Source organism: Salminus brasiliensis, chromosome 7 (genome assembly GCF_030463535.1).
Source record: "Salminus brasiliensis chromosome 7, fSalBra1.hap2, whole genome shotgun sequence".
Lineage (NCBI taxonomy): Eukaryota > Metazoa > Chordata > Actinopteri > Characiformes > Bryconidae > Salminus > Salminus brasiliensis.
Genome location: NC_132884.1, coordinates 1,805,048 through 1,825,709, shown reverse-complemented (window position 1 = coordinate 1,825,709; position 20,662 = coordinate 1,805,048). Strand labels below are relative to the sequence as shown.

Below are 20,662 nucleotides of genomic sequence, written 5' to 3'. Positions count from 1 at the left end.
GGAGACCAGCCAGAAGAGAGCTGCAATAGTCAAGTCTTTCCTCCTTTGAGCAACAGGGGGGGGGGTCTTTAAAGAGGTCTTTAAAGGCGTATGTGAAGACCGTTGGAGGGTTAAGTCAAACAAAAAGGAAAGGCATGAAGTTGGCGGTCCCGTCACATTAGCTCTGAAGCTTAACAAGCTCGCACTCGTTCAGCGCTGCCAGGCTGGGAGATAACTTTATCTGTTTGCGGAAGCCGGAGATAAAATTGAGGTTCTGCTTTAATTTGGAGTCGGTTCATTCTTCAAAGTGCTGCGATGCTCTCTAGTGCATTTGACGAAGAGGAACTGATCTCTCATTGTCCAAAGACACACAAAGCTTCTGAAGAACTCTCTTTTAAGGTCATTGTGCTCCCGGGGAGTGCCGCAACCGATACAGAACCTCAGTCAAAGGAAATGAGTTGGCTGGACTCAAAGTAATCCACTTATTTTTTTAAGGCTGTGTCAAGTAAGAGTAATTGGCCTGTAAGTCAGACGTGCTTTAATTGTGTTGGGCTTTTAATAAGAGCAGAAAAAAAGACAGTTTTGTCTAACGTCTCTCCTTTCTTCTCTTTCTTCTCTGCTCTTTTTGTTTGTCTTCTTTTCTTCTCTTCTGTCTTCTCTTGCTTTCCTTTCTGTCTTTTCTTCTGTTCTCTCCTTTTATGTTCTTTTGTCTTCCGTTCTTTTCTTCTCTCTTCTCCTCTCTTCTCTCCTCTCTTCTCCTCTCCTTTCTTCTCTTCTCTTCTCCTCTCTTCTCTTCTCCTCTCTTCTCCTCTCTTCTCTCTCCTCTCTTCTCTCCTCTCTTCTCCTCTCCTTTCTTCTCTTCTCTTCTCCTCTCTTCTCTTCTCCTCTCTTCTCCTCTCTTCTCTCTCCTCTCTTCTCCTCTCTTCTCCTCTCCTCTCTTCTTTTCTATTCTTCTCTCTTCTCTTCTTTCTTCTTCTCTCTTCTCTTCTCCTCTCTTCTCCTCTCTTCTCCTCTTTTCTCCTCTCTTCTCTTTTCTCTTCTCCTCTCTTCTCCTCTCTTCTCTTTTCTCTTCTCCTCTCTTCTCCTCTCTTCTCTTCTTTCTTCTTCTCTCTTCTCCTCTCCTCTCTTCTCCTCTCTTCTCTTCTTTCTTCTTCTCCTCTCCTCTCTTCTCCTCTCTTCTTTTCTTTTCTTCTCTCTTCTCCTCTCCTCTCTTCTCCTCTCTTCCCCTCTCTTCTCCTTTCTTCTCTTCTCCTCTCTTTTCCTCTCCCTCTTCTCTTCATTTGTCTTCTCTTCTTTTCTTATCTCTTCTCCTCTCTTCTTCTCTATTCTCCTCTCTCCTCTTTTCCTCTCCTCTCTTCTTCTCTATTCTCCTCTCCTCTCTTCTCCTTTCTTCTCTTCATTTGTCTTCTCTTCTCATCTCTTCTCCTCTCATCTCTTCTCCTCTCTTCTTCTCTCTTCTCTTCTCTTCTTTTCTCTTCTTTTCTCTTCTCTTCTCCTCTTTTCTCGATTCTCCTGTTCTTTCCACCCTGGATTTGTTGACCTGGATGCAGCTTCAGGTGAGTCTTCCTCCACCCTCTTGTTAGTCACATTCACTCTCGTTGCAGAATTTTCTGACGATTGCCCTGGTTCGCAGTCAGCTCACGTACAGAATTTATTTTATTCCAGCCACTTCTAACACCGCATTTCCGTCAGGATCCATAAACGCCGTCACCCTGGACATTTATGAATCCTTTGGCTGGAGGCAGAAAGCTATCTGCTGCAGATTTTTCTGCATGCCATTAGGAGCAGCACAAGGATCTTGTTTTTATCAAGAGTTTATTTTGATGCTAAGCGTTGCTTTGCATTGCCTCGAGTTGTGGGCTCCTTTCAGTGCAATTTACCCTGATCAATAAGCTCCCTGGAGGGAAACGTTCTTTGTGAAACGGGTCAGAGAGCCGAGGGTTTTCTGGCTTTTAGGAGGAACTGGATTGATTTCTGTGCTGTTGACCCCAGGCCTGTGATTGGAGGGCTATGGTTCTAGCCACTGATTGCTTCGCTTAAGCCAATGATACCGGCGAATGTCTTATCCCAAACAGCAACCTGCAGAACTCAGCAGTTTATTTTACTCACAAAAGCAGATTGCTGGCACCTGAGCATGGAAGAAGCCGCAGACCTTGAAGACCTTTCTGCTCATTATGCTCACGGAGCGCTTCTGTCAACATCTTCCATCCATCTATCCATCATTTCCTGGCTTTGACCTTCCGTCTTCATCTCAGTCCTTTCTAATTATGATCCTAATTTCTCTCTTTATCACATTTTTTTTCGCCTTTTCATCTTTTTTATTATTAAATTTCTTAATTTCTTACAATTTGCTTTTACCTTTTATGAATCTGCCCTGTCTTTTTTTGTGTTTATTCTTTCTCTCCATCTTCGTTGGCCAGCAGACTGTACTGCCAACGATTCTGCAGAAGTGAGAGAGAGAGGAAAGTGCAGGGTGAATCGGGTTATAATGGGGCTTCCTTAGAGACACTCCAAGCACCTAACTGTGCGAAATTTGTCCTCAATTTAGATTTAGATTTAGAGTTATTTCCCTCCCACTAGCTCGAGATCTCCCCTATCACACAAAGCTACACTCTAAACAATAAAGGTCCTACAAAAGGTTCTTTGAGTGATGCCATAGAGGAACCACTTTCGGTGGTTAACACATTGAAATGGATAAAGGTTCTTCACACTCACACATCTCCATGAACTCAAAAGTGGTTCTGCTATGGCTATCAATCAAAGAACCATTTGTAACCAGTGCTGGGAGGTTGAAGGCTAGCACTGTCTTCATGTGACCACCGCTAGCACAACACCACTGGAGCTCAACACGCTTGGAGGAGAGCAACAGTTGCATCAGCTAAGCATTGCCTACACTGCCCAGTGGTGGGGGAGAGGGAGGGCCGTCCTACACACTTAAAGAGAGCGAGGACAGTTTCTGGGACTGGACTTTTGGGGACTCCTGGTCAAGGATGGCTTTGGCATGACCAGAAACTGGACCGGTGGCCTCTGCAGCACTGGCGAGCTCATGTGGAAGCGTATTTAGCTCAAACCTCAGCATTTTACCCAGTTATTTAACTTGCTGATTCCACTCTTGATGCCCTCCTGCTGTCCTCTAGGTCATCTGTGGGTGTGTTGAAAAAACCCTTTAGATATTCTGCAGTTGAATTCTGCTTATTCATCAGGGCCCTCTCACCATGGTAGCATTTGCCCATTGGCCAAACTACAAGCTTCCTCACGCTCATGTATACTGGAATTATTCTTCGCCTGAGAAACATCCCTGGCTGAAGATACTGATACCATAGCTTGTTAAAGACATGATAGATGTCTCTAGTCTTCAGTTCATGCCGTGTTCTTTGGCCGGTTGCATTATCACATAAAGCTGGAGAAAGGCTTTTGGTGGTTTTTGCCCACCAGATCATTTGCAGGCACTTCTTGTTTTGTTTTCTCATTAGCGTAGCCATAAAGCCTCTGCTTGGCCTTCCTCTTCAGTAAATCACCACTCCAGCTGACCTTAGATGGTCAGTCTGGGAGTCTAAGCAAGGTCCAAGGCAGATCTTTCAACTGGAATGTTATGCGGTCAGTCCTGACGATCAACAAACGATGTTGCTTTCCTGTAACCTCGTCCGAGGAGATGCCATGTCCTCAGCCCCCCCTTTAATTCCCTCTGTCTACTGCATTTAGTGCTGGGGATAATCTGCTAATTGGCTTGGAAAATCCTCGCGGAGGAAGCTATCGATCCCCTGGCCTCCAATTACATCTACAAGCCACACAATGGAATGAGTGTAAGCTGCTTAGTAGCTTCATGGAAGTCAATATTAAGGCCTTGATCATATGTAGAGGACTTTGGACTTGACCTCACCAACAGAGAACACATTTGAACCACCCACCCTCCTCCCCCTGGACAGGAAAGCTGTAAATCTCTTTCCCGATAACCTTCCCCAATCTTCCTAGAGGAAATTACTCACCAGTTGGTTAGCATGCACGAAGAATCCCCATATGGCACCAACGTATCCAGCATATATATGGATTTCATCTGTGTGTTTTGTGCCAAATGACTTTCGTCTCCCTTGGCGGCGCAGAAACATTAGTTAAGGGAGGCTGAGAGAAAAACGAAAAGGCTCGGATAAATTTGAGGCATAATTCTTTTGCTGCTCTGAAAGCCCCTAAATCTCGTTATGAGAATAGCCTGTGGAGACGTTGCCTCGGCACGGCGGGGGCTCGCTCCTGTTCTTTCTCTCCTGGTTAATCCCGATCTGTGTTCCTGTGTCAGAGTGCTACGCTTCTAATCCCTTCGGTACCTTCGCTAGCAGGGTATGAACTCGCCCTGAGACTTGACAGGCATTTCATGAGAAATAATGCAGAGAGAAATGGAATGCTAAAGGAGGGCACTGCCGAGACAAGGTCTTGTTGACTTGGTCGGTGAACTTTGGATAAACCCTGGACGCACTGGAGCTGGGATTCTTAGTTCCAGCACTGGGACACTACTACTTCTTCTTCTTCTTCTTGGGTTGAGCTCAGACTGATGTAGCTACCTCTACAACTGACTCAGTGCTTCTAATTGAAGTCATGAAGGAATCTCTACCACTCCTGATGCAAATGCCAGGGAATATTATTTTAACCCTTCTATTATGTTCTTCTTTCAGGAACTGCAAAAAGGTTCCAAGGTCAAGCTGACCAGTGTTTAACCATGCTTAACAACCCTTAAGTAGTTAAACCCTTAAGTAGTGTTGAGGGTGCTCAGAGACAACCCATGTTGAGTCAGTTGTGACCCAGTAAATGTAAAAACCAACAGGTTTTCATTAGGTTTCCCTACTCAGGCTCTGCTCCCTTCAAAGCAACAGCCAATGGATGCATTTATATGTACACACATCCCGGAATCACTAGAGCAGTGATTCCCAGTCTGTTCCCAGTGGGGCCAGTTTGGTTTCCTCCCTCCCCTCACGCTCATGATTCAAGTCATGAAAGCTTTTATCCTGTAATTAGCTGATGATTTGCATTGGCAGTACCAGTGTATATAAAAAAGTAGACTCCCCAGTGCAGCGGCCTCCCTGGGCTAGCCCTCTATCTGTCCACCTCTGCTCCCTCCTCCCTGTTATTACTGGGCCAGCCTGCTTTGCAAAGCCTTTAAAATATGCAAGCAGCTTCTGCAAACATGATGCTACTGCTCAGATCCAGAAGCCGCCACCTGCTTTACATTCCGGCCACGGTGGCAGGGCCGCCATGGGGCTTGTCACAGTGAGAGCGTTCAGTGTGAGGGGGCAGCCTTGGCTTTGATGTGGTGCCAGGTGACATTTCAAATGTTTGGAGATTTAACCCCGCGGGCTAAACGGGTGGGTCTTTCTCAGCAGTCATGGGTGGATGTAGACTCGGAAGAAGAAACGGTGGTGCTTCAGCTCGTACTTTTGTACGTACCTGGTGGTCTATCTTAATCCCCACTATAGCCCTATAGACATCTTCTCCACTGTTCAGTACACAAAGTATCATGTTAATTCCAGGGGTCTTCATCAAAAGCCATGGTTGGGTTGGTCTTTCAGGGGTCTGGGTCTCTAGAATAGTCCTCTCTATAGCATTGGCTTGTTTTGCCTGCTGGTATCTGACACTGGCTTCCGTTTACCAGGGTAAAGAGAAGTTCCTGCAGATTCTACATCGCTACATGGAGGTACATGGGACGGTGTACTACGAGACACAGCGGCCCCCAGAGGTCCCTGCCTTTGTTAAGAACCATGGTCTTCTACCACAACAGGAGCTGCAACAACTTCTGCGCAAGGCTAAGGTCTAAGGTCTTATGCTAACACGTACACCAGTCAGCCATAACATTAACACCACTGACTGTAACCGAACTGCGATGGCTAGATGACGGAGGGTCAGAACATCTCCAAAAAGACATCAGGCAGGTCTTGTGGGGTTTTTCTGGTGTGCAGTGGTTAAGTATCTAGTATCTCAAGGAAGGACAGCCATTGAAGCAGTGACAGGGTCGTGGGCACCTAAGGCTCATTGCTGTTCATGGAGGTCCCACCTCTCAACTTACAGGACGTCTTGGTTAACGTCTTGGCTTGTGGAGTCCATGCTTCGAATGCTCACATTTGTCCCTAAGGAAGGGCGAGCTACTCAGAATTAGGTGCAGTGCAGGTGGTGTTAATGTTATGGCTGATCGGTGAATGGTCTACATGCTGCGATGTTCGGAGATGTAAGCTCAATTCTTGCTTCTTTTTATTTCATTCCACAGCTCTTCATTGGTTTCGGGTTTCCCTATGAAGGACCCGCCCCCTTAGAAGCAATAGCCAATGGATGCATTTACCTGCAACCCAAGTTCCGCCCTCCCCACAGCTCACTCAATCATGAGTTTTTCAGGGGGAAACCTACATCCAGAGAGGTGAGCTGTTCAAGCGCACTACCGTTTCTAACCACTTGAGGCCAGTTTGCATTACATGGTCATGAGATTTTGCTGACTGGGTCCTGCTAGCTTTCACTGGTTTCCAGTTTGAGTGAAATGGAGCTTTTTTATATCTACAATTAGCTGCTCAGTTCTGGTCAATCCCAACATCTTCTTCTTCCCAAAGAAGACCCAAACCTGACAACCCACGAACGTGCTGACTCCGGGGTCCCTCTGGGAATTTTATACGATGAGCTTTTTTTCCCCAGGCTGTTTAAACTATTCACAGCAGAACCTCCAGTACTGGAAGTAGCAACTTTGACAGTTTAGCTTAGCAGAGAGCCCAGCAGAGACGTGGACTGCACACTGATCAATGCTGTCTGGGTTCGGGCAACTTTCTTAGCTATTCATGAAGAAGCAGGACTTTAAGAGTGGCCGCACGGTGGGCTGCCTGAGGTCAGCACCTCTTGTGAAAAGATAATATTTTCACAAATTCTCAGAAGAGCCGTTTTAGGACAGTTTGGGTTTCACTGGTCGTCAAGCTGGATTCTGCTTTATTGCTCACGAAGTTGTCAGGGTGGTAAAATGTGGAGATCTAACTCATTTCAAAGTGTCGTATGGAGCCTAAGGCCTATTTGACTGGACACCCAGTCATTTTTAGGTGCTTAGTTAATTCGGCTTGCACCAAACTAAATGACTACAGCTGTGTCCAGTTTCATTTAATGAACTGATATAAATTTGGTCGAAGGTTGCTAAGATATAATGTGTGTATATATCCATATGAAGTAAAATGTATATTTACATATTTGTGCTAACTATATATGAAACCTATTGGAAATTGGAACAATTTTTTTATATTGCCATATAATTCTGGCCCAAAAAATATATTCATGTATGTTAAATACATTTTTGACATATATGTTAATTATTTAGACATTATTTTATATTTCTTTATTATTTTATTTTATATATGTGACATGTAGGCCACTAATATGTCAATATGTACAGTTTTGCTATATGTGGGAAATATATATATATATTATAATGATTTATTAACATAAATATATATAGGTTAAATATTATTTACGATATACATAAATAATATAGCTATATCAAAGGCCATATCAGCATATATAGCTGAAGAAATTGTAGCCAGCGTACATATGTGACACGTAGGCCACTAATATGTGTAATATAGTATTTGCCCTATGTGGGAAATATACATCTGATGTATGATCACACATATAGGTTAAATATACTTTATGATATACATAAATGATATAGTCATCTTAAAGGCAATCAGTATATCAGCATATATAGCTGAAGAGATGGTAGCCAGGTTAGCTTTTAGCCTTTTTAGCCACTTCGCAACACAGACCTGATTGACCACATCAGCCCAGTGTGACCCTTCTGTCAAAGCTAATGCTAGACTGACCAGAGAAAGAAAGAATGGCTGACTGGAGGCTAAAAGCTAATGCTAGGTCAGTCATTCTCCCTTCTCCAGTTGACCTAGTGTTTGATTTCAGCCTTTTAATTTTTAGCATTTAACCTAGAAAGCCATTCTCTAGTGGGCGGGGTTAATGTAAATTGCTTTTCTTGCTTTTGTCTGTGGCAGGTGTCCTCTCAGCACCCGTATGCTGAGGAGTACATCGGCCGGCCTCACGTCATGACCGTGGACTACAACAACTCAGATGAGTTTGAAACTGCCGTCCGAGAGATCATGAGGTTGCAGGTACGACAAAACTGTAGGAACTTATAATGATGCATCGACAAAGTTACCTCACTGAGAAGATCACATTTAAATTAAATAAAAAAAACACTATATTTTTCAAAATGTTTGTGGACAAAGCCCCCCATCTAATAGTGCTCAATCCAGTACTTTTGGGATGGGTTGGGAGTTGGGGATGATGAGGTGGGGTGATGATCATCATCCAACATCCTGACTTAGTAACACTCTTGTGTCTGAAGGCATTCAAATCCTCACAGCAATGCTCCTCCTCCAAAATCTAGTAGAAAGTCTTCTTCTTTGTACAGTAGAGACAGTTACTCCAACAAAAGCAGGATCAGCTCTTTTATACCCTTGATTTCGGTATTACCAATAAATAAGCAGGTGTCCCAGGCTTCACCTTCAACGTGCTAGTTATGATATGTATTGTCATGGCGTGTTAGGCCAGACCAAGAGGGATGAACACTCGCAGAGATGGAATCCAATGCAAAGTGAACATAAACAAAGGGGGGGGGGGCATGAACACAACCAGAACGTGACAACAAATATGGGACTGGGAGGAGCCAGACGTAAATGGGCTACACCTGGGCATGGGGACACAAAAGCTAAAGCTAAGGGGAGAGCCGTGCTCTAATAACTAGAGAGGGGTAGCTGGGGAACCAGCCGCTACACCAAACGGCAAGGCCGGCCTAACCTGAAATAGCAACGTGCCGCCGCGAGTGTGGGTCGCCTTGCTTGGGCGTGGGTAACCTGAGAATCCAGACATGAAGTGAGCGAGCCTCGCTAGTCAGCTGACCTGAACACACCAGCAACGTGCGAGGAACCTTAGGGCACCCTAGAGGTTCCAGACCGTTCAGTTCTCGGCAGAGAATGATGCTGTTGCGCCTCCTTAAGTACCCCCAATCCCAGGTGTAACTCATGAACGAAACAATGAACGTGAATCGACTTATATGAACGTGAATCAACAGAAACAAACAGGAAGTCCTTATTTGGGCCTTATTTAATGCGTGTAGCATGCATTAATGTCCTTAATGTCCTTTCCTGAATCAGTATTTACGAGCTAGCCAAGTTAAACTGCTCAATTTCTGACCAAAACAAATATACAGTCAGGTCCAAACACATTCATTTGAGAACACAGGAGCCAGTTTATGATTTGTAGCTCCTGCTCGTACATTACTGAGAAACAACACACATTTGTTTGCCATGCACTGATTGATTGCAGCTGTTCTGATCCAGAGAGCAATCAGACTTGAGCATTTACATGCCTATTAGCTGTTAATATCCTCTCTTTAAATGCACTATCAAAGAATTAATCCACTTCATTCACTCCAAATGAGATCTCATTCCAATCGGCTGCAGTCAGTAATCGCAGTGTTTATACAATCGTCCTGGAGAAGCTCTTCGATTTATTGAGAGCATAATAGAAGGCTCTATGTAAACTATAACATCATAATTGTTGTAGAGATTTCTGAATTTCTGTTCTTCTGTTCGAGTCCGGATGCAAAAACAGTGATCAGTGTTTGTGTTGCTTTGTCTGTACTGAACCAGTCACCTGATAAGTGGGTCTAATTAGTTGAATTATCTCCTCACCTGGTCTTTAAAGGCCTTAATTATAAACTAGCTAAAGTGATCTCTCAGCAAAACCAACACATTCACCAGCGTGTCACTAGAGACTGTTTCAGGCCCTCAGACATCTAATCAGAAAGCAGCGTAGTGCTGGAGAGCGTTCATTAACTGCGCTGGCTTCTTCTCTCAGGGGATCGTCACACGCAAACGCTGGATTACAGCAGAGTGAAACCAGAGTAGGAAGATTAGGAGGAATGGATGGATAGACAGGAAGGCAGGCAGACAGACAGACAGACAGACAGACAGACAGACAGACAGATAGATAGATAGATAGATAGATAGATAGATAGAGGCAGACATGCAGACAAACAAATAGATAGATAGATAGATAGATAGATAGACAGACAGATAGACAGACAGACAGACAGGTAGGCAGATAGATAGATAGATAGATAGATAGATAGATAGACAGACAGACAGACAGACAGACATATAGATAGATAGACAGGCATATAGATAGACAGATAGATAGATAGGCAGACAGACAGACAGACAGACAGACAGATAGATAGATAGATAGATAGATAGATAGATAGAGGCAGACATGCAGACAAACAAATAGATAGATAGATAGATAGATAGATAGATAGATAGATAGATAGATAGATAGACAGACAGATAGACAGACAGACAGACAGGTAGGCAGATAGATAGATAGATAGATAGATAGACAGACAGACAGACAGACAGACATATAGATAGATAGACAGGCATATAGATAGACAGATAGATAGATAGGCAGACAGACAGACAGACAGACAGATAGATAGATAGATAGATAGATAGATAGATAGACAGGCATATAGACAGACAGATAGACAGACAGACAGATAGATAGACAGACAGGCAGACAGACAGACAGATGGAGCTCTCTGAAGGAATGTCCACATCTGCAAAATTAGATCAGGAGTGTAAAAGTCAGAAGCAATGTACTCATCAGACTGACCATCCTATTATACACACATCACACACACACACACTCACACACACACACTGCCCAAAGCTAACACAAACACACACACACGTTACGTTAGCTGCTGGTGGTGTCAATCAAATAACGTTCCACCACAAGAGTTTGCTGAAACCAATTAACCTCCCCTCCTCTCTGTTCTACAGTGAGATTGCTTTGTTTCTGTGTGTCACTGCGGATCTCATGACGGCTGCAATTGAGATTTACGCAGAGAGGGAGAGAGAGAGAGAGAAAGAGAGAGAGAGAGACATGGCAGGACTTAGCTTTGAAGTGAGCGCGGTCAGGACGCAGTGGACTGAAGGGAAATAGAGAACTCCAGCCGGCCCAGTAAAGCTCCTCTCTTCTCTAAATATTTATGAACCTGCTCTAATTAATCTGCTGGGAGCATTTCCATATTTTTAGCGGCATCAGTCAAGTGCTCTTTCATCTCCTGAGGTGTTTCGCGGCGACGTTGCTTGGCATTTCGAGACATTTCAAGGGAGGCCGAATTGTTTACGAAAGACGGCATAAATCGAATCAGTTTAATCAAGCGCGCGGTCGTTACAGATTTTCATTTGCGTACGAGATAATTCGCGTCTATGACAAAGGAAAATGAAAATGTGATTTATCGAGTCAGCGGTTCCTGACTGTCACAAAGCCAAAGGCAATTAAACCTGACGAGCTCGGCAATTACCACGTTTGTCTGTTTTGACTAATGGGCTGAAATACCTTTTGATTGCAATTAGGTTGAATAATGATGAGCAAGAAGGAAAAAAGAGCTTCAAACAATGATTTAAAACAACAACAACAATCAGGTGTTCAATACGAGTGACGGATGGTTGTGTCTGTGTGTGTGTGTGTGTCTGTGTGTGTGTCTGTGTGTGTGTGTGTGTGTGTGTGTATCTTCAGGTGGAGCCGTATTTGCCATACGAGTACACGTGTGAGGGGATGCTAGAGAGAGTGCACACTTACATTCAGCATCAGGTGGGTCCGCGCACACAGTATACATATATATATATATATATATATGTGTGTGTGTGTGTGTGTGTGTCAACTTCTAATAATATAATGTATTCTTATATTGTATAACATTATACTTAAAAGCACTAATATATCATATTTTATTATAATATATAATATATCCTATATGTAATATATATAAGTATATAAGTATATATATGTAGTAACATGTCCCATATGTATTATGTACACATATAAGCACATCTGTTGCTACTAATGTATCCAGTATGAATCATACACATACAGTTCATTTATATCCCATGTGTACTATCTACATGTAAGTAACTACATATATATATATTTAGTATGTATTTTATACATATAAGTACATCAATGTCATAATAATATATCCTTTATGCATTTTATACATTTGAGTACCTATATGTAGTAATTATATGTCAAATATGCACCTCATACATATGTGACACATATCACACACATTACTACAAATACAAAAGTGTCTATATGTAGTTTATGTTTTATACACATACATGCAGTATTATGTATGTAATTATGTCATAATTATGTATTATGATGTATTATCTACATGTAAATATATATATGTTAAAATATATCCTGTATATCCTGAACCATGTACATCCTGTACACATGTAGTACGCAGGTACTTCAGTGTAATAAATATATAAATATATATATATAATACAATAGGGTGTGTGTGTGTGTGTATATATATATATATATATATATGTGTGTGTGTGTGTGTGTGTGTGTGTGTGTGTGTGTTTATATATATGTAAATACCTATATGTTGTAATATTATGTCTCATATGCATACAGTATGAGTTATACATGTACAGGTACTTTTATATCAAATATGCATTATCATGTATTATGTACAGGTACCTGTATGTATTTTGCACATACACAGACCTCTGTGTCATAATAATATATGTGCTATATGTGTGTGTGTGTGTGTGTGTGTGTGTGTGTAAATACCTATAGTAGTAATAATTGGTAATAGTAATACAATAGTGGTAATAATTTGTATTATCTACAGGTAAGTGCCTGTAATAATATAGCCTATATGTTACAATAACATGGCCTGAATTCATACACCCAGATTCGTACACGTACGTTCCTCATCACACACCTGCCTGTGACGTATCGGTAACTCTACGCCATGCAGTGCCAGACCTTCCTAATCACACGGTGCAGCAGACTGATTGCAGTCTGATTCAGAGCTATTGAGCTGAACACAACAGGGACACACAGTAGTTCCAGGATGAAGGGAAAAATCACAGCCACGTTAAAGAGAGAGAGAGAGAGAGAGAGAGAGAGAGAGAGAGAGAGAGAGAGAGAGAGACAAGGTAGTGTGACATCAGCAGATCCGTATGTATGGGCTTTCTGACACCGTATGACTCACTGTTGTCCATAAACATGGACTAAAAGAGGGCGTTGATGACACAGGAATCATACCTGAAAGGGAACCAGGAGCTAATGCTACACCTAAAGAACCACAGTGCAGGTGTAACACACGAGATAAACGAGAAGACCCCGCTTACAGAAACCCAGAATCCCCCACAAGAGATCAAAAACAAGGAGAGCGTGAAATTTCTGAAATTGCGCTCCACAAAGTAAGAGCATTGATTCTCACGTCCCCTAATGTCATCAAGAATTCCATTAAGATGCTTTCATATGATTCCTAAATCCCCCCAGTCGACGGCCCCCTCATGTTGAACCGTGATTGATAGTGTGTGTTTAATCGGAATGACATGGTCTTGATTAATCTTTTCCTGTGCATTAGCAGCTATGCTCCCCTCACGACCTTCACACTTCAGAAGTGATGAACATTTTAAAACATATCTCAGTTTAGGAAGGAAATGAGGAGCGAGAGTCGGGGGTCTTTGGAGAGAGAGGGGGGGGGGTGTTTAGAATCATTAGCCATAACATTAACAAGTGAGAAACACTGGTCATCTCCATCTGCAGGGCACTTAGGGACTTAAGGGATCTGCTGCTAGATACCACTGATACCACAGAAGACCTTTAGAGGTCTTGTAGAACCCATGCCTCAAATGGTCAATGAGGATCGACTCACTAGTACTAATGTTATGGCTGATGGGTGGAGTCCATGACCATGTCCACAAGTAGTTGAAGTAGTAATTGTAGTCGTTCTTCTACAGTATATAGTATACAGTACTGTTTACACTCTATAACACATTGCAGTGTATTAATTACAGTATTAATTACATTTATACATTCCATTCATTCAATCAATTTCCTTATTCATTTTGTAAAACCTGCCACCAAAACCTTATCCCCAACTAGAGAGGGAAATATCTATGGTCAGGAACCACTCTCAGCTTGAATGGGGTGAATGTTCACATCTCTTCTGCTATCCACAGGACTTCTGCAGCCCAGAGGCTCCGTTTCCCCCACCCAACGCCTCCAGAGTTTGGCCAGGGGGTCCATTCACGCTGCTGCCCAACTCCACACTTCTCGGCTGGGCTGCAAACTCCACGACACCTCCCTCCTGGCCCCCGTTAAGCGCCCTCAGACTCATGGTATCTGCAGAAGGCCAGTCGTGTGTGGAGGCCTGCCGGACCTCTGGCCTTGTGTGCGAACCAGCATTCTTCCGCTTCATCAACAACAAGGAGGCGCTGAGCAAGTGAGTTTGCATTGACTGATTGACTGACCACTGAATCCTCTTTGACCAACCTACAGTAGGTAGGTAGCTAAGCAATGGCGGGATTATATGGGAAAATTATAGCTAATTATAGCTCACCAAGACTTGCAGTGACCTATAGCTAAAGTAGATTATGTTCCTCTGTTGAGAATCAACATCTCCACAAGACCTTTGAAGGTGTCCTGTGGTGTCTGGCATCAAGACGTTAGCAGCAGAAGCTTTAGATCCTGGAGGTTGGCAGCAGTGAGCCTTGGACTCCCATGATCTTCGATTCTCCGGTTGCCCTTCCTTGGAGCACTTTTGAAAGATATTGACCACTGCATACCGGGAACATCCCACCTGCCCAGACCTGCCTGATGTTCTGGAGATGTTCTGACCCAGTCTGACTCAGTCTAGAACATAACAGTTTGGTTCTTGTCAAAGTGCCTCAGATTCTTACGCTTGCCCATCCATCTCCATCGCCTTCACAAGAAGAATTTACCCCACGCCTTGGCAGGAGCCACTGGAACCAGATCATCAGTGTCATCACTTCACCTGTCAGTGGTTTTAATGTTAGCAGGATCAACTCTTTTTAATACCCGTTCACAATGAAAATGAAAGAGCGGGGTGTCCCAATACTTTTGTCTAAATAGTGGAATATGACAAACTTTGGAACAGGTTCAGCCACCTGGCTACTTTTCAGCAGACATCCCTGATGGCCTGATGTCATAAACCTTCCACAGCTCAAATAAACAAGCTGAGATACACTGCAGACACGGCGGCATGCGCTGCAGAGTGCCGATATTGCACAGTTCATAGAGGGCCAGCTGTTGTGATTTCATTAGAAGCGAGTGTAAAGGGCAGCTTCCACTGGGGCTTCATCCTGCCGCGGAAAGCAGAAAGAGAATTGTGTATGAGGACGTACGTAGATTTCCTAGGAGTTCAAAGAAGCAGCAGTGGCATGGAAGTGTGTATCACACCAGCGGGTCTAGTTACCTCACTGGCAGTCTCAACAAAGACTAGCAGTGCGTCTCTTTTCCCCTCTATTATCCTCTCTCGCTCTCCCCAGCCTTTACCATCTCACCTTTCCTCACCCATCATCTCTCTTCATTTAACCCGTCCTTTTATCTGTCTTTGATTCCATTCCGTCGACCCTTCCCTTCTCATTCAGCCCTTCCTCGCTTTCCTTTCCAAGCTTAATCTTTCCCTCACATCCCGTTAGTCGTCTCTTCTTTCACGTTTCTTTGATCTCTTTGTCCTTTCAGGCTGAAGATCCGGTGCGAGGTGGTGGAGCTGGAGATGAACCACATCTTCCCGGCCTTTTCCGTAAGCAGGAGCGAGTGCGGCCTGCAGAAGGAAACCCTCTTATTCAGCTGCGCCGGCTTCAGCGCTAAATACAGACGCGTCTGCCCCTGCAGGGACTTCCGCAAAGGCCAGGTGGCGCTATGCAGGGACTGCTTATGATGACGGAGGCGTCTTCTGTTGGGACCATCCTTCCAAGCCTGGAAGAGAAGGTCGGGGTGGCCCAGGTTCCTCTAGGTTCTTCTCGGGTCCAGAGGTCGTAGCTGACATGTAGCTCCATCTAACACCTAGCGGAGGCTGGCACAGAGCATAGGCTAGCACATAGGGGAAGCTAGCTAGCGCCTGAGGAGCTATGGGTATTATGGGTATGTCTACAGGTATCTCTGAAAGGAGAGTAGACATGTCCGATCAAAGCTGCTGGACCAGTGTCCCATTTCTGTCTCTGTCCAAATCCTATGTTAGCATCAGGTCACAGGGTGATAGTGATCCATGTGTTCCACCGAAGAGCAGGATATTCTACAGGATATGCTCCTAATGACAGTTTCTAGCCTATTAACAGCTAAAATAGTGTATTCCAACCCTGGTCCTGGAGAGTCCTTGCCCTGTTTTGGTGTTTTCCCAGATTTCGACTCACTAGCATGTCCTTACTGGCTGGAGATCTAATGCAAGGTGGTGGAGCTGGAGGTGAACCACATCTTCCCGGCATTTTAGAAAACCAGGCACTAAGAAGTCCACTTTGCAGGGACTTCTGCTAAGACATCTGGTGGAGGCTGGCCCAGATTGGCCCAGGTTCCATAGGTATGGTATCAAAAATGATCTAGAACGTCCTTCCTCACCCATGAGTCACATGAAGCCAGTAAGAAATCGGCAATAAGAACAAGGTCGATTATGGTGTCTTGAACCCTTGAACGGTGACACATGGCTGTGGCATCTCTATAGATATAGGTCTGGACCTCACACGGGGTCAAATTTGTGATCACCACTTACCCCCACAGCTAACATGCTCATGTGGGCATGAGCTCAGAGTGGGTTTGCACGTGTTGCACATGCTTCATGAATGGGCCCCATTGTTGCTAATCTAATCCATTTGCAGTGTACAACATAGATGGAGCCCATGTTTAAACCCTGACCCTGAACCTGCTGGAACCCTGGTGGGCATCCATATGTAGGGCCTGACATATCATCCGGGTGGGGCCCTCCTTTGGTGTATTCGTTTTCTTCTCATGCTGGTGCTCCTATAGGTGCCTTATTTACAGGTACATTACATTATTGTATGCTGTTGCCCATTGGTCAGTCCCATGGGTAGAATTTGGTTGCTGCCCTGATTCTTGTATTTAGGCGTTAACAAGCCCTTCATGACTGGACAGGGTGTGTTGGAGGCTGGGAAAACCCTCAAACATACAGGTTAGAGGGAACTCAAGGCCCAGGGTTGGAAAGTGGGATGAACACCAAGCTGGGGTGAACACCATCCCGCTGGCCTGCGATCACCGGGTTGACATATTTGAAGCAAGCAGAGCTTTCGAGCTTTCTGATTGCACTGATTTGCTGCTACTTGATAACACGGTTAAAGAACCACAGACCTGGCAACTTTCTGACAACGTGTCAAAGCAGGACTGCTGCACGGCAACCTGCCCGTGCCTCGGCCGGCTCCACCCACCCAACTCCACCGCGGAGATGGATTCGCGAAAAGCGAGATCAAAACAGACTCTTCTGACCTTGGGGTGATGCAATCTTCTTCGATCTGCACAAAATGAACTTGATGAAAGATTATTTTTTAAAAAGAGTGAAATGTTTGAAGCGCTGTTTGAATGCAAACTGTGAATTTTTATGAATACAGGTTTGTGACTTAAATTATATGACTAATAAAACCAAGATAAACACACGCCTCTGCGCTTTGTTGGGATTTTGCGTTCTGTACTTTGTACGCTGCCTTGCATCACCTCACCTGCCACCGTTTCTCCTCACCAGCGAAGGACATCCCGGATGTTTCGCTCTGCGGACTGACACGGGGGCTGAATTTCTCCGTAAAAGCTTTCAATTTGCTCTGAAGACTCGCGCATCGTTCCAGCCGTTCGAGGTTTGCTAGGGAAATAGATTTATAGGCTCTGATCTTCTCTTATGAATTACACATTTCTCCCCTTTTAATGAAATATAAATGTATCAATAGGAGCTGCCCCGCGCCGGATAGACTGACTTCTGCATTTTACGCCAGCAATCGGTAGCAGCAGAGCAGCCGTCTTCCAGGAAAGAAATTCCGAGAGAAGAGTTGAGAGAGGTTTATAATGACTATTATTTATTCATAAGCCAAATCCTTTCGCACAGGATGACTCTCCCTGGCGCTGATGAAAAGGCTTTATCCTGCTTTATGGATCTTATTTTCTGGAGCCATCAGAACACACCAGCGGCACCAGCGGCGGAGCCAAGGACACAGCTGAAGGGTCAGGTGTGTGTGCTGGTGTGTGTTTATGTTATTACAACTATTTGCAGGACTGAATTTCTCACGCTTAATAAACGCGCCTATCTCTCTGCCTTTGGGGAGATTAAAGACTGTGTTAGGTTGGATGGACAGGTAATAACTTTGGCCCGCTGGCCGCCAGTGGTCTAAACTCGCTCCGGCCCCAGCCCTGGGAGCTGACCCTCGGTGCTATTGAGGGTGGGTGTTGTGCTGAAATGATGTCCTCTGCAAGAAATTACCTCTGGTGCTGGACATTGTGCAAAAAAAATTGCGCAATGACCTTCAGCTCAAAACCTTCAGGTTAAATGCTAATGCTAACCTGCTACTGACCGAATATCAAATGTACACATTATACCATTACCTCAAATCGATCAATACAATGCTAATGTAGCTAATAAATAATGGATGCGATAACTGTCCCCACCTAGTGCTGCAGTCCCCAAGTCCAGTTTAAAAGCTTTGTCCACTATCTCAGTCCTTTCTTGGACATTATGTCAGTCCATGTTTGTAGATAACTGTACGCCATACAGCGCCAGAACCCACATAAACCCAGTCTGTTAGTGATGACCGAACCCCTCCACACTGTCTGAGGCGAGTGTGCAGTGATTAAGGCATGACATGCTAACTGCTAATCCGATCTTTTCCTCAGGTTTTTTGACTCAGGTCCTGCAGCACAGGATGAGCTTCCATTACTTGATAACTCTTTTAGCCTCATAGCTCCACAACACAACACAGCACAACTGAAGAAAGCATACAGACGGCAGACCTCAAATACTAAAACTCAGTCAATGCTTGTTCTAAAGAAATCAGCCGATTCATTTTCTCACCGACAATTGGATTGTAAGTTCAGAGCCTCGAGGTAGCCCGATAGGTTCTATAGATGGATCACGGTTTGTTTAGGCCAGTTTGGTTCATAGTTCAGGTCGAGTGGACCTTGCTTCGATCTTCGGGTTTTGCGAGGTGCTTTTGCTCGCTCCCTGGATATATCCTCGACTCTCGCTCCAGCTAGGCGATCCTCTTCTACTTCGCGTCTTCAGGTTTGGTTGGCCTAGCCGTTTATGGTTCAGCGGCTGGTTCCCCAGCTCTCTTCCCCCAGTTTGGAGTAGTCTGCGTGGTTCTCGCGTGTCTTTAGTTTTCCCCTTAATCTCCCCAGGCACTGCATGGAAGGTATCCTGCTCACCCAGCTCAGCTCCCAGAGCCCCCCCGGTCTCAGGTGTGCTTTGTGTTTGCCTGTTTGGTTGTCAAGTTTACATTGCTTTCCTGTTTAAGCCCTTTAGTTGCTGCTTTACATGCTTTCGTTTGTACTGTGTATTTCTCCCATTTTATTTTATTAAAAGTACTTGCATTGGACCCATCTCTGCGAGTGTTCATCCCTCTGTGTCTGGCCTAACCAGCCATGACAAAAGAAAATACAATTTTTGTGTCTAATTAACTTTTTTAAATGATATTTAGTCTTGGTTGAGGTGAGAGTTAGTCTAGAGTCTCTGAAAATGTCCAAGAACTGCGGCCTGCAGATTTAGCTATGCACCATTATGTCAGTCCATGTTTGTAGATAACTGTGAGCCATACAGCGCCAGAACCCACATAAACCCAGTCTGTTAGAGATGACCGAACACCTCCACACTGTCTGAGACGAGTGTGCAGTGATTAAGGCATGACATGCTAAGTCCTAAAAAAGTCCTATACTACATACCGTAGGTCAAAGTGGCCCCAAATCTGATCTTTTTTCATCGTATGTGACACTGATGTGTGATCGGTGGGGCAGTTGAGTAAAAATGTCCAAGAACAAAACATGCCAGAGTACAAATACTTCTGGGGTCGCCACCTAGTCCGATAAAATGTCGGTCCCGAATTGAACCAATTCTGTTCCGTATTTCCATAAATGTCCAAAACAGTGAGTGGGAAGGGCACATTCTTGGCTGGACAGCATCAGTGGAGACTATTGTGGTTTGATTGATTGTTAAGGATGTTTAGGGAGTTTTTAAATTTGAATGAATGAGCATTTATTTAATATTCAGAATTATTAGCCAATATAAATATTATATATGACCATTTAAAGATGAATCATACTAATGAAATAATAGTTAATAAATAAATACAGTAATTAAGAGGAAACGTTAATTTACTAGACAGTCGGGCCTGAGGTGGTCATGGCCCGGAGGAGCCAGGTGGGCTACTACAGAGCCCAAGACAAGCTAGAGATGCCGTAAGCTTGAGTCCTGCCCAGGTATTAGTAGTTAGCCTCATAGCTCCACTGCAAAACTACCGAAGTAAACTTCAGACGCCAAACTTGTCCGAGTACCCCTGGCCGGCCGGAGTGAGAAGAACGTTGTGCTTATTTGATATCCTGTGGCTTCAACAGGGCTGATAGCATCCCGGCGAAAGCTCAGGATGATTGAGACGGCTGACACCCACTCTGACACATCAGCTTTTTCTGCGGCCTGTATTAATGGCCCCATCAGTGACTTTTACAGGGACAGAGTAATGCAGTAAAGCAGTGCAATCATTTGCCCTCAATGAATCGGCTGAAGAAAAATGACCAAGTCCTTCACTGTCTACTGCTGAATGTTCATGAATGCCCCCCCCAA

General features: G+C 44.2%; 1 protein-coding gene across 1 annotated transcript in view; it reads left to right on the top strand.

Moving 5' to 3' along the window:
- Positions 1–17,501, top strand: part of LOC140559770 (alpha-1,6-mannosylglycoprotein 6-beta-N-acetylglucosaminyltransferase B-like) — a 131,800-nt gene extending 114,299 nt beyond the window's left edge. Inside the window, exons 12-18 of the mRNA XM_072683387.1 lie at positions 1,530–1,535; positions 5,618–5,773; positions 6,227–6,373; positions 7,989–8,105; positions 11,584–11,658; positions 14,058–14,320; positions 15,583–17,501. Of these exons, the coding sequence (XP_072539488.1) occupies positions 1,530–1,535; positions 5,618–5,773; positions 6,227–6,373; positions 7,989–8,105; positions 11,584–11,658; positions 14,058–14,320; positions 15,583–15,781 (963 nt within the window). The 3' untranslated portion in view covers positions 15,782–17,501. The remainder of the gene's footprint in view (positions 1–1,529; positions 1,536–5,617; positions 5,774–6,226; positions 6,374–7,988; positions 8,106–11,583; positions 11,659–14,057; positions 14,321–15,582) is intronic.
- Positions 17,502–20,662: the final 3,161 nt, after the last annotated feature.